Source organism: Camponotus vicinus, unplaced genomic scaffold (assembly GCF_025532165.1).
Source record: "Camponotus vicinus isolate PSW18456_S1 unplaced genomic scaffold, iyCamVici1.0 SCAF_3, whole genome shotgun sequence".
Lineage (NCBI taxonomy): Eukaryota > Metazoa > Arthropoda > Insecta > Hymenoptera > Formicidae > Camponotus > Camponotus vicinus.
This window is the reverse complement of record NW_028141967.1, coordinates 23,970,893-23,987,548: the sequence shown is the minus strand read 5'-3', so window position 1 is coordinate 23,987,548 and position 16,656 is coordinate 23,970,893. Positions and strand designations below refer to the sequence as shown.

The following is a 16,656-nucleotide window of genomic DNA, read 5'->3' as shown; positions in this document are numbered from 1 at the left end:
CGATAATCGAAAAATGAATATTTTACTAGATATTTTATGTTAAATTAAGAGATTATTTCAAGCCTCATAACTCGAAAAGTACTCGATGAAAAAAATACTTTATTATAGTGTTTTGAAAAGCTCTCGAGGTAAGCTACAAGAGCTTTTTTTGGGAAAAGATTGCCCTGACACCCTGTATATATATATTTATATATACATATATATATGTATGTATATATACGAATTATGGGGGACTATATTGAGTACATATATATATATATGTTATATAATATATTACGATATGCTTTGCGACGTTGAGTTGAATGTTGTTATTTACAAGAGAACAAGAAGAAACGAGAAGTTCTTATGAATATTCTCGACATATGTAATAAAACAAGGGGTTACGTAAAAACTCTACAAATCGCGTTTTTCTTCTCGTTCAGTATCCCTCTCATCTCGCCCCTTTTTCAATGAATATAAAATCTACTCTCTCTACATGAAACAGCATATAATAAGAAAGAAAAAAAATTGCAAATTATATTTCTTAATTTATAATCTATCTCTCGCTCTCGTTACGATTCATTATATTAATATTATAGTAACGTGAGAAAGAGAATGGAAGCAGATAAAATATTGTCGATCGTCTCGACGGAGAATAAAGAGTCAAGATATTTTTCATCAAGAGATATTACAGATTTTTTTTCAACTATTGCCACAAACGCAAGAGGGCTTCCGCTGCTAAATTATCTGATTCGTTTATCATTATTTGATCTCAGTTCTTTATCCTAATTAAACATCTAAGTCTACGTGCTTATGGAGGAGCTCCTAAAACGTTTCATCTCTCGACCCACGATTCTGTTTGCCGCGGGTAAGCTAAATGCAGACTGAATTAGGGACAGAGGGGAGAGAAGGGAGAAAAGGGAAGCAACATTCGGCGAGGAAACGATGCTGGGCCGCTGTTCGTAATATTTGGGCGTGAATCCGCGGAGTGAGACGCTATCTACCATCGATGGATTAAATCTCAGGCCGACTATGTGTTTATGTGCTCCAGCCATGGGTGGTGAGGATGGAAACGAGGACAGGAGGAGGAGGAGCGGCACGAAAGTTCAACAACGTCGGATACGTCGGTGTAGCTGAGATAACCGGATCGCGCTAGAAGATCGAGAGGGAGTATGTGTCAACCTTTACACAATACTTCGCCGTCTATTGTCGCTGACATTGTAACACAAGCCGCGATTCGCCGGTCGGCATACTAACCGTGGGATTAATTCCGCGTGCGGCCCGTCTCGGGCCGGCTATACGCGTAACACGTCATACGTTTCCCCGCCGACAAGTTACTAACAGTTTATAAGCCCGTAAGCCCGACAATCGCTAATTAAAACGACGCTATTTCTCGTTCGAAAATTAGAGGACGAGATTGTTTGACGGGCGGAAGTTTAACGGCGTTTAATCGACACGGCTCGTTTATTCAGCTCTCAAGCTATCCTCGCGTTACACGTCACTAAGATATATCAGAACATTTTTGAAAAATATTGATTAAAATAGCCAAGTGTTTAACTTTTAATATAGAAACTTGTCATGTGTCGTATTATCTAATTTTCACAGATCTAATTTTTAACTCATGAAAAGAATATATATTTAACATTGATGAATCAAAAATTTGCTATGAAATTTATAAGACTGTTCACCCCAAAAAAGTATTAAAATAAATGTACATAAATTATACACGAAATTTTGATCTCTTCATATCTATTTCTATTTCTTTGCGATATTTCCAGAATAATAACGTTACATATCATTTTGGAAACGAATAATTACCATGATGAATGTTGCTTACAGTTTATATGTTCGGAGAGCGAGTTTTTGCGGTGGCCGGAGAGAAAGAAAAACTTCAATGAAACCTTGATGAGAGCCGAGTTGTTGGCAAGAGTAGGCATTGCGGCAGATTATGAATTAAATTTACTTTCGGACTCGCTCTTTCTCTCTGCGATGGTCTCTTTTACTTCATAATAGGTACGGTCCATGGCGAGCAGCCGCTTCGCCAGGCATTTCCGTCGACTTCATTCATTCGTGCCTCTCTTTTCTCCAATGTCCTCCTCCCCTTCAGCCGCATTGTCAAAGTGTTCTTTTCCCCTCGAGAGAATCGCCGAAAAGTACTCGCGGATATTATCACGTGGATAAGTATAAATTGACCCGTCAAATTTTTTTTATTAATTTTTCGAGGGAATCTTGCAGCGAAATTTTAGATTGAAATTAAGAAGTCTTTATTAAATGGAATAGAAAATTTTCGCTAACTGATTAAAAAATTAAAACTTTAAATAAGGCTTAAAATTTTTTCTTCAAATTATCTTATTAGAAAATGCAAACAATGAAAAATTAAGAAATTACCTGTGCGAAATTTAACTTTGTTAATTATTTTTCAAGATACCAGGAAAGAAACGTGCAATAGAAATTTTTCTAATAGAAATCAACGAACAAAAAATGCAGGAGAAGCGAAGAGACAGATGTTCACAAGATGTGCGCGGAATTACTAGATGTCACGTACGATGAAATAGTCGATATAATTTTGCTCCCTCAAGAGAATTCGTTATCTCGATTATGATGTAGAGAAAAAAAGTAGACGTTCTCGCACGATGAAAGTTCTATATTTGATATCAGAAGAAGTTAGCGCGTCTTTTCCTAGCCACACTCTATATTTGTTCCCCGAAATAGCGCGAACAAATTATTTCTAATAATATCGCAATTATCGCTGAATTTATGCGAAAGTGTCTTAATGTGGAACGGTTTTCTTAAATATTGCGCGAGAAAACAGCGATGAAGCTAAATCTACATCTTGAGTGAGATATTCATTAAAGAAATAATTTCTATCGTGCTAAGTCATTCAAAAACAAAGTAAAAGATATTTTCTCTATATCAGCGTATCATTTATAAAACAAGAAATGTTAACAGATACATTAAATTGAAAGAAAAATATTTAAAACGGAAGTTAAAGATTAAAATGTCAAAGTTTATAAATTGGCACACTGAGAAAAATCGTTTTGATTGTATCAACAGGACGTATCTGATAGAAGGCATTTTGGTTAAACCAAGCAGTATTTCTAGTTATCATAATAAGATTCGATTTTTTATAACTAGAACGTTTAATAAACTTTACTACAAGGATTTGGTTAGTATCTTCTAGTTAGATCTATAATACTTCTTATTATATTAACTAAACATAGACAGAGTGATGCCATTTTTTTTGTAAATTTAGTATTATTACCAAGAAAATTTGGTCAATTTAACAGGAAGAAATTAATCATACTCATCTGGTAATTCCTAAAGGAATTCTGATTCGTCCATTTTCCAACAGACATACTGATTGAATCTACCAGATTTCTAATTAATGCAACCATATTTTTTCTCAGTGCACTCACAATATAATATAACGTGAACAGAACGATGCTATTAATTTTATCATGAGAATTGGAAAGGATTTGAGCACAGTTGATATAATGAAAACATTTTGACGTGAGCAATGATGCAAGTACGAGAAGATGCCACATCGATACAACTCGAAATGTGATACAAGGCGAGTCGAACGAAGAACAGCGGCGGCACGTATCATGCATATTCGACGCGAAGAATCCACCTCTATACGGGGTGAATTCTTAGTACGAGCCGCGTGGAAGTCCGGGAATCCGCAATCCGTTTACGAATTTCGAACGGCAAGGTAATGGCTCGTGCGTAGTCGCGCGGTTAGAAATTACAATTCGAATTCCAGTGCCGTGGCTGACGACGGGGTGAGAGAGAAGCGGAGCGGGGAGAAATCGAGGAAAGGGGATGGCACGGATATTGGAGTAAGGTAGGGGGATGACGCTAGGAAACGGATAGAAGTGGAGGAGTAAGCCGGGGGACGGCAGTTGACCCGCGCGCGCGGATATAACGGCTTTTCGACCTATTCGCCAGCATTCTGGAATTGTAATCGCAGTTCAATTCAACATGTTCTACGCACGTCGTAGTCACCCCCTTTCCGCCTCCCCCGCCCCTCGGGCGGTTACGATCCGGTCGGATTCCATTTTAATTACTTACCCCTTCGATCAGCGTCGTCCGTATACCTCCGTTGTATCCCGGCATCTCACACCGCGCGTGACATATTTCCTTCGACGTGTTACTTCTCACTTGACGGTAAACGGTATTCCTGAACACGCGATGTTGCTTTCGACTCTGTAAAAACAAGAAAAACCTGCATATTTGTCGTTGAAAGTAAATGCGATTTTTTTTCGCAAATTAAATTTCATATTCGTGAAAACATATAATAAGGTGTGATTCTCTGTTTTCCGTTTAATCTCGAGAAAAGAGAAAATTTTAAGAATTAAAATTAAAAAATCGCAAAAAATGATATTGTTAGATATTATTAAAAATGCGAGAAATTTATATATTCCTAAAAAAATATTATTTATCCTCATAAATGAACATTCGAATTTGATCTTTAATTTTTTCAAGCATTGATAAACGTTTTTTAATAAAAATTTATTCTCAGTTATATTTATGTTACACAGAATGAATAAAAAGTACAAATTGTATAATTGCATTTAATTCTTTTTCAATTTTAATATTAAAAAATTAAAACTCGTATTTCTATTAATTTCCACTTGAAACATGGCAATTATAACGAAAGATAGAATTATAATTTATATATCTTCCTAAAGAGACACATTTTAACTTATACATACAAAATTATTCAAGAAGCAGATAGTTCGTTTCAGAAATGTACAAACTTATGCGGTAGTGTTATTTAAGGTAATCTTAAGATAATTTTGTTCACTCTTGATATCAAATGCTAAATATGTAGTAACCTTATATATATATTCACTTTTGATATCAAATACTGCAAATAATACCTTACAACATTCGTTATCTTTATACTTGCCATAAGTTTGTGACGTCAATATCCCTTACAATTTTTTTATAGTTTAAGAAATAAAATTTGTACAAGTTTGTTTTCTTCCTTTCCTTCCTTTAATTTCTTTAAATCAAAGCAATACTGTGTTCTATTAATTATGTAACTCACACGTAACATATATTATATAACGTACATAGATATAAATTTAAATCGCAAGCCTAACATAGCTAACAAATTAATTGACAAACTTTTGGCCATTTTAAAGTCAAATTTTTGTCCTAATAAAAAATTCGAGATATCAAAAGTAATTAAATAAATATCTTATCTCACATGACGGTCAACAATGTTACGGTTAACGAACTCAAATTTTTAAAAATTCAACTTTAATAATGAAAAAATTGGAATATTCTCGAGGAGTGATTAAAGTAATAATTTAAGAATTGAAATAGTTTTTATTTGAGTTTGATTTTTTTTGTTAATACGAAAGGAAGATTGTGCTACAAAACAAAGAGGAACTTGTAGACTGAAAAAGATAAATTCACAATTTATAATGAAATATAAAGATATATAATCATAAAAAAATCATTTTAATGAGAAATGACAGTTATATTCTCAGATTTTTAAATCAATATCCATTGTATATGTAAATACGGGACAAACATGTGTTAAGAAGTTCGTTATATTGCAAGAATGCAATCAATCAATTTATTGTACTAATTTAATAATTATATAGATGATTTTTTTATGATTATATATCTTTATATTCCATTATAACTTCAATTATTCAAAAAATTTGACATTTCGCCGTTTAAAATAAAAGTTTTTAAATATTAAATATTAAATTAAACTTTAAATATTAAATTTAAATTTTAAAAATATTAAATATTACATATAAAAATATCACCGATATTTTAAAATAATCATTTTCTTATTGCTTTGATTTAATGAATTAATATGTTATATAAACGTATATATAACATATTAATTCATTAAATCAAAGCAATAAGAAAATGATTATTTTAAAATATCGGTGATATTTTTATATGTAATATTTAATATTTTTAAAATTTAAATTTAATATTTAAAATTTAATTTAATATTTAATATTTAAAAACTTTTATTTTAAACGGCGAAATGTCAAATTTTTTTAAATAATTTAAGTTATTGAATAGAATAATTGACAAGTAGAGTACATGATTGATTTTCCAATTACAAGATTAAGAGAATCGCGTATAAAGCACATGTTATGTATAAAGTTATGTACATATTCTCTTCTTATCAAGACGCTTTCGAGAAGAGGTGACATCAATTATTATCTTACTTATTAGCTAAATATAACGTGACTTATATTCGGAATTATTAGCGAAAACGCTCTGAAATACTCAATACTCTGGGTAATCTTCCTGACATATATCTATTTGTTCGTTTATAAATTCCCCTATTTCACCATCAAACATGTAAAAGAACCTAACGATACTTGCACAATTTTTTTAAAATTACTATCACTTCTTATATTTCATCTCATTGCAGTCATTCGTGCAATCACGTGTTCATTCGTTCATTCGGTATTCATATCCTCATTCGGGCATTCGCGTAGTTCATTAGTATTAAACTTAGAAAGAAAGTTGGCCTCCAGTGCGGTTCACGAACCACTTTATACTTTTCCTTCGCTTTTAAATCTCTTGTACGGCAAGTTTCTCTAATGAGAAGTGATATATTTTAGATTCATTGATTTAAAATCCGATTCTTTTTTTTCATTTTATGCATTCCTGACGAATTACATATTACATCATTGCTATTAATAATGTCGATTTTTTTTTATTAATATCGAATTCTTTTTGAAACGAATTTAGATTTGTTTACTAGTGAAAGAGAAATTTATATATTCTGTTTTATTATTCATATATTCCTTAAATATTTGCAAGAGAAAAATAAAAATGGACGAAAAAAGAGAGAAGAAATTCAGATTTTAATTTTAAATAGTTTTTTATATTCATCAAGATTCTGTTACTTTATTTTAAAAATTAGAAAATTTATTAATCTGATAAATTCTATAACAAATTTGAAATTTACAATTTGACTACTTTTTCCTCCAATTATCGGAATTTAAAAAATTAAATCAAAACAAATTATATATATTTAATTAATTATACTTTTATATAAACAATTTGTTAATATTTAAAGTGCAAAGAAACAATAGCCCTCCTAAATAATTATTTGTTTCGTCAATGTTATCATTAAACAAATTTAATAATAGTAATAGAGAGATATTCAGAAGGATATTCAGAGGATTTTCACAATAAATTACTTAAATGCTCTGACTATAAAATAATGCGACATAACAATGTTTATGGATCATGCAATTATGAAAGATTGAGAATATCATGGAATATCCGAACATTAAGAGCACATATATACTAACTTAATTGTTAGACTGATTTATTATCATGAATGTGAAACTGTTTACGCGACTCATATAGTACTCTTTTAACGATGTAGAATTTTCAGTTATATAAAGTTGACTAATTTGATCATATTAATCTGATGATAAATAGAATAAGCGTTCTTGTAATGTAAATACAATGTAAGAAGCTTTTAATTTCTCGCACAATTTTTAAGATATATGAATAAGAAGTGTAAGTATGAATAAAGTGTAATATCTTGTATACTAATATTTTATAAAACAATCTACAAAAAAGGTCCTGATGATCAAATCACAAATTTAAATACGTTTAAAAGGCTTAAGACTTATTTAGGAGGGCTATTGTTTCTTTGCACTTTAAATATCAACAAATTCTTTATATAGAAGTATAATTAATTAAATATATATAATTTGTTTTGATTTAATTTTCTAAATTCCGATAATTGGAGGAAAAAGTAGTCAAATTGTAAATTGCAAATTTGTTATAGAATTTATCAGATTAATAAAGTTTCTAATTTTTAAAATAAAGTAACAGAATCTTGATGAATAATCCATATAACGAATTTTTGATTGCTCCGAAACTTATTTTAGATTCTACTTTTTTTAAATTTAATGGGGTTATTTATAGATAGATTTTTGGTATGCCCATGGGGTCCCCTCTCTCCCCTACGTTAGTCGATATAGTTATGCAGGATTTAGAAAATAGGGCTATTCTCTCTTTCCCGTTTCATTTGTTGTTCTACTTTAGATACGTAGATGACATATTGTTGGCAGCTCCTTCTCTTCATATTCCGCATATTCTCCGAGTTTTTAACTCTGTCCATAAAAGGTTATAGTTCACCATCGAATATTCCAATAACAACTCTATCAGTTTCTTGGACATGACTCTTACTATTAGAGACAATTTCTTAGAATTTAACTGGTATCGAAAACCCACGTTTTCAGGGAGGTTTCTGAATTTTCTTTCATATCATCCGATATCACATAAAAAGGGAGTTATTATAGGTCTGACAAATAGGGTTTTTAAACTTTCGCACCCTCGCTTCCATGAAGATAATTTAAAACTTGTAATAGAGATTCTTATTAGCAATGATTATCCGATTGATTTCGTCTTTAGGAACATTGAGAACAGAATTAGATCTTCAATTTCTAACAACCACATTATGGTTTCTGAATGCACTCAACCTCCGTCTATCTCTCAGTCATTTTTTGTGGTTCCTTTTATTAATACTATTCCCTACAAATTTCTACAGTTAATTAATTCTTATAATAAAAAACTAGCTTTTACGGTTAACAACAAGTTAAATTTCTTTATAAAATTATACAAAGATCCTATTGACAGATTGAGCCATTCAAATATAATTTACAAAATTTGTTGTAAAGAATGTGATTCATCTTACGTGGGTCAAACTAGTAGAAAATTATCCACTCGGATTAAAGAACATAAGGCAAATATTAATAGACCATCTGAATCACTCTCTGTGGTTTCTGGTCATAGATTAGAGGGACACGAGTTTGACTGGGATAATATTTTAATTTTGGACGAGGACCTTCTTACAAAAAAAGGTTAATTTCAGAGATGCTTCATATCTTTCAACAATGTAATGGTCTCAATGTTCAAAGTGATACGGATTTGTTGGATAAATCATATATACCGTTAATTAAGAAATGTCAAAAATGAAGTGTTAAAGCTCCCGCGAGATTTATTTCTGTCCTTGTTACTTATCCTACGTCATCTCTCCCTTCCATAGGTTCTTTGATATTGCTTCTTTCTGTACTGCCAACGTTCGTATTCCTACGTGGACTGTCTCAGGTAATAGTGCGTTATCCTTGCGGTTCGTTATTTGTGAATTTTCGCAAGTACAGTACGTTTCGTTTATTACATAGTTTGCATCTCTTAATTATATTGCCTTTGTGTTGTCTCTTGGTGTGTTCCTTGAAGGTGGTGCTCTGTGCTTTTTTTTTAAAAAACTTTCAGGCCACCTTGGTTACGTCATACCGCTTTATCGCAATAGATTTTATTCTCTGTCATGGAATTTTTGCACTACAGGAGCTTTTTATTTTTGGACCTAATTATTAATTTTTGGACGACTACAGAAGGATGGTGATTAGCAGTGGATTTCTTTATTCCTGGCTTTTGATTGCTGTGATAACATTTGAGCGGCTCTTTCATGGAATGCCCCGGAGACGGACAAATGATATTTTTCAAATAATTCACGGATTTGTGTGGCATTTGCTGAATATTTGTAATTAGTCTATCATGATTTTGCGAAGTTTCATATGTATTGGCGGTCTTCGAGCGATTTATCATGCGTTTTTTCCATATTTCCGTGCGCTTATATTTACTGACCTTCGCGTTGCGGTTTTTATATTCACATAGTCTATTCTCCAACACAAGTTTAATTTATATTTATTTTGAGAGAGACATTGAAAAGGACTCTAATTAAGTCGAAACGCGAGCGTTTGTCATGTTCGTTTTAATGTATTTTGTATCTCTGATATTTTATTGTATAATTTATTATGGTATTTGTAATATTATTCTCACGCATTAATAACTGGCGTAGGTCTTAAGCCTTTTAAATGTATTTAAATTTGTGACTAATATCTTATATTCTGTTTTCTGTTGTTTTATTTTCTAACACCAATACCTTATATACAGGGTGTTCCCGGGTTAAATGGCCAAACTTAAAATATAAATTTGGGACCTCAAAACAAGCAAAAATTTCCTCTGGAAGTTTACTCGCAAACGCTTCGTTCAAGAGATATCGACTTGTTAAGTTACAGAACCATAGGAATGAATAATACCGAAATATTTCTGTTTTGTCTTTGTTTTGAAGATTGAAGGTCATTCATAGGCTTCTGTTTTTACGGAGGATAGTACAAGCGTGCGAAGAAATTACAGATGTACAATGTCAGTCATCCACTCGTTCTGTGATCGATAGGTGCAATGCTTGTCTCCAAGCTGGAGGCTATCATTTTGAACAAAATATTTAATAATTATAAATTTTGGTTACTGTAAAGCAATAAAAAAGATAAACCTAGATTATTTCGATATTATTCATTCCTATGGTTCTATAACTTAACAAGTCGATATCTCTTGAACGAAGCGTTTGCGAGTAAACTTCCAGAGGAAATTTTTGCTTGTTTTGAGGTCCCAAATTTATATTTTAAGTTTGGCCATTTAACCCGCGAACACCCCGTATATATATATTGATAATGATATATATATTTGTGTGTGTGTTTCTTTTTCTTATCTGCATAGAAATAAATCAAACATGCATGTTTATCAACGAATTATCATTTTATTGAATTATTAATATGTGAAATCCTTTAACCTTTTTATGACTATTAAAACTGATATTTTATTTAAAAACACAGCTTTATATAGACGATCTCTTTTTATTCCATTGATTTCCGATTTTCATGCAGAACCTTCGACGTGTCATCACATTGTATCTCTTTTATGATCATGTTTTAATACAATAATATAATTTAATATTATACAAAATGTTTTTTAATAAAAATTTAACTTTAATAATAAATTTAAAATTATATATAAATTTAAAAAATTTTTCTTTATTGAAATTTAGAGAAATTGAAATTAAAAATTTTGGAATTATATATAAATTTATCATATTTATAAAAAACTAAAACAAAAATTAATTACATCGGAAAACATATTTTCTCTTATGTAATAAATGATTATTAAAGACAATTTTGTAGATTTATTATTATGGAATATTTAAATTTGATTCACGATATCTATTTGAAAAAAATTGCGAAATTTTGACGCGATAGACATTGTATAGATTTAGAGTATTTCGATACTTACAACATTAGAATATCTCATTCAAAGCTCGAAAGATTTCAAGTTACAATTAGTTAATGTAATATGATGTAAAAAAATCAATATTTTGCTAAAAAAAGAACTTCTTCAAAAATCTATGATAATATAATATTGAAATTTTTAATTATTTTTAAAACACGACAATTATATACTAGACGTGTCATTTAAAGGATCTCATCCATAATAATCATGATTTCTATCCAGATAGCAAAAATCAATTAAATAATGCAAAATAACATATATTATAATGTATTACACACTATTTTATTAATTCTTTCATTATTAAGATCTAATGGCACACGTCATTTACAACTTTTAATAATTATAATTAGAAATTAATGTTGAGCAAGACAGCCTTGCAAAATTCTTTTTATGTTACATCAGACAGTTAAAAAAAATTAAATTAAAATATCACAATAAATAACAATGCTTAAAGTGCACATAGAATAGTGTACATGGAATGAATTATTACATTGAAATGTCCTGATAACCTTTGATATGTCGTCAGATCTTATTCACTTCTTTTCAATACTCTTCAATAATCATATTAGAATTTTAGATAAAACTAGCAATATGTCTCTTCTTCTCTCTCTTCTCTTGTGCCCTTATAAATTATTTATAAAGCTAATAAATATTAAGATCAATATATCAAGATCAAAGTCTCCACAGCTTTTGGTTCTCTGAAGTATAGTATAAAGTTTTATTTTTCATCAAGAATTTAAATAAATAAAGATACGATATTTTTCATATTTTGTGTTCAAATTTTGAAATTTATTGATGATAATTATATGTAATTTTTTCAGTCTTTTTGTAGTCTAACATTTTCTTTATATATATATATATATATATATATATATATATATATATATATATAAATTTCAAAATTTGAACACAAAATATGAAAAATATCGTATCTTTATTTATTTAAATTCTTTCCTCTATGCTTTGCAGGAAAAACACGACAGATAGTAATAGGTTGTTAAATAATTACTTAAATCATATTTCAAACAGATATAAGTCAATTTAGATAAGATCAAAAACTATCGACATTGTCACTTTGATAAAATACATCAAAACTAGTGCAGTCTCTAATGTAAGTAATTTTATAGTAATCAAATTTTTATTGCGTAGATTCGTTATTATAAAATATTTAAATTTAAAAATTATTATATATTTAGTTTCGAAGATGGGCAAATTTCAACGTGATCTAGGTATCGCGCTAATACTTTATTTCGGATTAATTACAACATTAGGAACATGTATTCTACAATCTCAAGGCACGAAGTTACGATTAGTGAGCGCGGTACGATGTGAAAACTAATGTTCTGCAAAAAAGATTTCTCTTAAAATACTCGAAACTAACGTAATGTTGAAATTTTCAGATATTCAGACATGGCGATCGTACAGTAGATCTTAACGCTAATGAATCTTATCCAAATGATCCATATAAAGATTATGATTACTATCCAGATGGCAATGGTCAATTAACTATAATGTAAGATATATTTTACTTATACATTACATAACATATTATATTTTATTTTTAATCTTTACATTGTTAGTAAATATACATGTTTATATATACATAGTAAATATACATAGTTACATATTTAAAATTTTCAAAAAATAATAATTACCATTAAGACAATTTTGGGCAAGATTTTTCATCAAAGTAATGCGTCTAAATAAATATATCTGTAACAATGAAAGAATCGATCTTTCTTGTTCACGTGGAAGATATTATTGCTTTCTATATATTCTTAAATCTTCGTTTCTCTGAAAAAGAAATTAACAGTAAATTACATCTTATTTTTTTCTTATTGTTTATATTTATTAATAATGTTATTAAGGGCGGCAAGAAGAGAGCATATAAATTAGGATTAACATTAAGAAATAGATACAACAGTTTTCTCGGAAATGTATACTATCAGCCAAATATCTACGCACAAAGTACGGTATTCGTTAGGACGAAGATGAGTTTACAGGTAGTTTTCGCGGCACTTTATCCACCTGCAAATCTACAAAAGTGGAATCCGCTGCTTCTTTGGCAACCAGTGGATTTCGAGTATACTAATATGACTTACGATGAAATAATGTTGCCATTGCAGCGTCCTATGTAAGTAATTATAATATTTTTTCTTCATCAATTAATAATAATAAATCGTATATATCTCAGATAACATAATCTCAGATAACATGTTTAATTATATTAATGTAAGAATTATAACAAATTAATAAAGAAACTATACATGTAAATCAAACATAATTGATAGAATCTAAATAAACATGTATAATAATGCTCTTCTCTTCTTTTATCGAAACATTTTAAACGTTTATATTTTGGTATAATTATATAGATATTACATATGGGATAATTATTTTTATTCAATTTTAGCAATTAAGATTTTTCGGTGTTATGTTCTAAAAAAATTATATAAATGTTATATTTATATATAAAGATTATGTTACATAAACTTTATCACATAAATAGTATTATAATTATTTAATTATTTCTCTTCTTGAAATTATTTCTTCAAACTATTTCAAGTATTTTAAACTATTTGCGCATTTCTTTTTAGATATCAACGACTTTATAATGACATGTTACAAAATAATGTAGCAATAAAAAAAGAAGTATCAGAATTTGCTGATTTAATGAAAAAAGTATCAATCTATACAAGAAAAAATATGACGACAATCTATGATCTCTATCTTATATATCAGACTTTGGCTGCAGAAGCAGCTTTTGGACTACGTTTACCAGAGTGGACGAAAAGCTTATTTCCAAATGGCGCACTTATGAATGCCATTGTTTTACAATTTGATCTATTTAGTTACGGCATGCTAAATAAAATTAATGGAGGCATGTTTGAATCAAAAACCTACCCAGTGAGAAATGACAAGTCGGATAGACGTTTGTTAGACGTCTAAGATGTTTAATAAACGTCTATTGGACATCTATTAAACGTCTTAGACGTCTATTCGACTTATCATTTCTCACTGGGTATATTTTACTTATAAATTACCTATTACGTTTTGAAGTTTAATCTTTGATTAAATATTATATATTTTGATTATATAAATAGTATTCAGCTATAAATTCACTCGTTCTATTCCCTTTCATTTCTCTGTAATCAATATAGCAATAAAAGTGTTACAAATATAATTGCTTTTAACATCATAAATCTTTAAAAAAACTTATTTTTTACTGTATAAGTTTTAAATATGCAAGAAATATATTATTTCTGTTATAAATAATAGCATTCTAAACACCGTTACCGTTTTGGATCTCTAGAATACATATTATTACCAAATAAATTTTGATTAAAAAGAAAATTGCATTTATTATTTTATAAATTAGTTTATTACTATATAAAAGATTGGTGCACATCTTGACTGTGTTATCTAATATAAAGCGTTCACATACATTGACAAAAATCATACCTATATGCGTCTGTATGTGCGTTATGTATTTTTATATTTTTTAAAATATTCATGCGAGTTTTTTACAGGTCCATTATTACGCAAAATAATTAACGATATGAATGCAGTGATCAATGGAACTTTAAAAGAGCGAAAGCTCAATCTCTTTTCTGGACATGATAATAATGTAGCCGGAATAATGTACGCTTTAAATATATTCGATGAGCAAGTTCCACAGTACACGAGCAGTATTATAATAGAATTGCATGAAAAGAATGGCGAATTTTTTGTTAAAGTAAGTGTCTAATTTCTCGTGAGCTAGTAATACGTGCTTGCCAGTAGCGTGTGACAATACGAATAATGTTTGTCATTAACGCCTAACAAATGAAATTTATTTCTTGTAGGTGGTACATTATTTAGGCATTCCATCAACAATAATAGAAAAATGTATCCCCGGCTGCAAAATATTATTCCCATACGATAAATTCATTCAATTAACATCGGCAGTAACTGCAACGAACGAACATTTCCAATGCTCATAGTACACATAGAATAGTGCACAGAATAAATTGCGATTATTCTGATAGCCTTTGATATGTCATCAGATTTCACTCACTTCTTTTCAATACTCTTCAGTAATATTAATATTTTAGATAAAACTAACAATATCTTTCTCTCTTCTTTTTTGTCTTGTATATAAATCATTTATATATAAATCATTCATATATAAATTATTTATAAAGTTAGCACTTACTTTTCGATGCCTCTCTCGTATTTTTGATACATATACGTATCACATATGTATGTATCTAATAATATTCTATAATATTATGTATATAATAATATATCTGTAATATTCTATAATATCTATAATATTAGGAATAGAAAGCAAGAAAATATTTTGCTAAATAAATACAATAGATATCATGAGACATACAATAGATATCATATACAATAGACATCAAAAAGTTTAGAATAAAATTTAACACAAAATAATCGTTCTTTTCTTAATGCAGTGATATTATCCAGAATCAAATATATTTATATTTTCGGATTTATTACTTTAATATAATATTTAAATATAAGCTTCCTATTCTTAGTTATAAAATATATTAAATAATAATAAAAAAATATAATCAAACAATATGTTCAGTTATTTTTGCTTTGAAGTCAAAGTCTAATATTATCCGTATTCTTCGCGTAATCGTCGCCTGTTAATGATACAAATGTATTTTTTTCTAATATACCAGTATTGCATTAAAATTAGTATAATTATGTTAGCCTCTGTCTGTATGTGAGAGTCACATCACTTATCTGATGGCTTAATACAGTTTTCCAGATCTGAAAGACAAAAAACAGTGTGTATTATGCTTCAGACGATTATATAATTTCTTATCAATCTTCTCTTTCTTTTACAAAATGTAAAATTTGTTCTTATTTTTTTCTTTATTATTTCTTCGAATTAATAATTATTAATTATTAATAATCAATAATTATTTCTTCTAATTAATAATTTTGTATTGCATGTTAATAAATTGTACATACACATACATACATATACATATACATACACACACAGATATATATATATATATATATATATATATATATTATATAATATTATTTATTATATGTTTCATTGTTTATATTGATTAGAAACTGCAAAAGAATGAAAAAATGACAGTCTAAAATTTAAATAATATATATGATATGTAGAATATATATATATATATATATATATATATATATATATATATTCTACATATCATATATATTATTTAAATTTTAGACTGTCATTTTTTCATTCTTTTGCAGTTTCTAATCAATATAAACAATGAAACATATAATAAATAATATTAATAACTTCTTTTTTTTATCTTATTTTATTTCTTAAGTGAAAATGTCAGATTACAATTAAAAAATTACATAGAATTATCAAAATTTAATTACAAAATTTGAATATAACATATGAAAAATATAGTATTTTTATTTATTAGATTCATTCATCTATGCTTTGCATGAAAAACACAACAGTTGGTAATGAATTGTTAAACATTTACTTAATCATATTTCAAACAGATATAAGCATCAGTTTAATTA

The 16,656-nt window shown here is 28.7% G+C and overlaps 1 protein-coding gene and 1 long non-coding RNA gene across 4 annotated transcripts in view; one reads left to right on the top strand and one right to left on the bottom strand.

Moving 5' to 3' along the window:
* LOC145969294 (uncharacterized) overlaps nt 1-16,656 on the bottom strand; it is a 229,029-nt gene that overhangs the window by 196,800 nt on the left and 15,573 nt on the right. For all 3 annotated transcript variants that reach the window (XR_014438017.1, XR_014438016.1, XR_014438014.1), the window contains one exon: nt 4,051-4,185. This is a non-coding gene — a long non-coding RNA (uncharacterized LOC145969294). The remainder of the gene's footprint in view (nt 1-4,050; nt 4,186-16,656) is intronic.
* LOC145968506 (venom acid phosphatase Acph-1-like) lies at nt 9,267-15,315 on the top strand. Its single transcript, XM_083094015.1, has 8 exons — nt 9,267-9,532; nt 12,085-12,226; nt 12,312-12,436; nt 12,516-12,622; nt 12,980-13,249; nt 13,713-13,996; nt 14,646-14,851; nt 14,961-15,315. Exons 3-8 carry the CDS (start codon nt 12,320-12,322, stop codon nt 15,096-15,098), a joined length of 1,122 nt encoding a protein of 373 aa, XP_082950141.1. The 5' UTR covers nt 9,267-9,532; nt 12,085-12,226; nt 12,312-12,319; the 3' UTR covers nt 15,099-15,315.

Coding starts and splice junctions, on each gene's coding strand:
- LOC145968506 (XM_083094015.1), top strand. CDS start 12,320: ATGGGCAAATTTCAACGTGATCTAGGTATCGCGCTAATACTTTATTTC. Junction 12,437..12,515: donor AGTTACGATTAGTGAGCGCG/GTACGATGTGAA, acceptor TGAAATTTTCAG/ATATTCAGACATGGCGATCG. Junction 13,250..13,712: donor TTGCCATTGCAGCGTCCTAT/GTAAGTAATTAT, acceptor ATTTCTTTTTAG/ATATCAACGACTTTATAATG.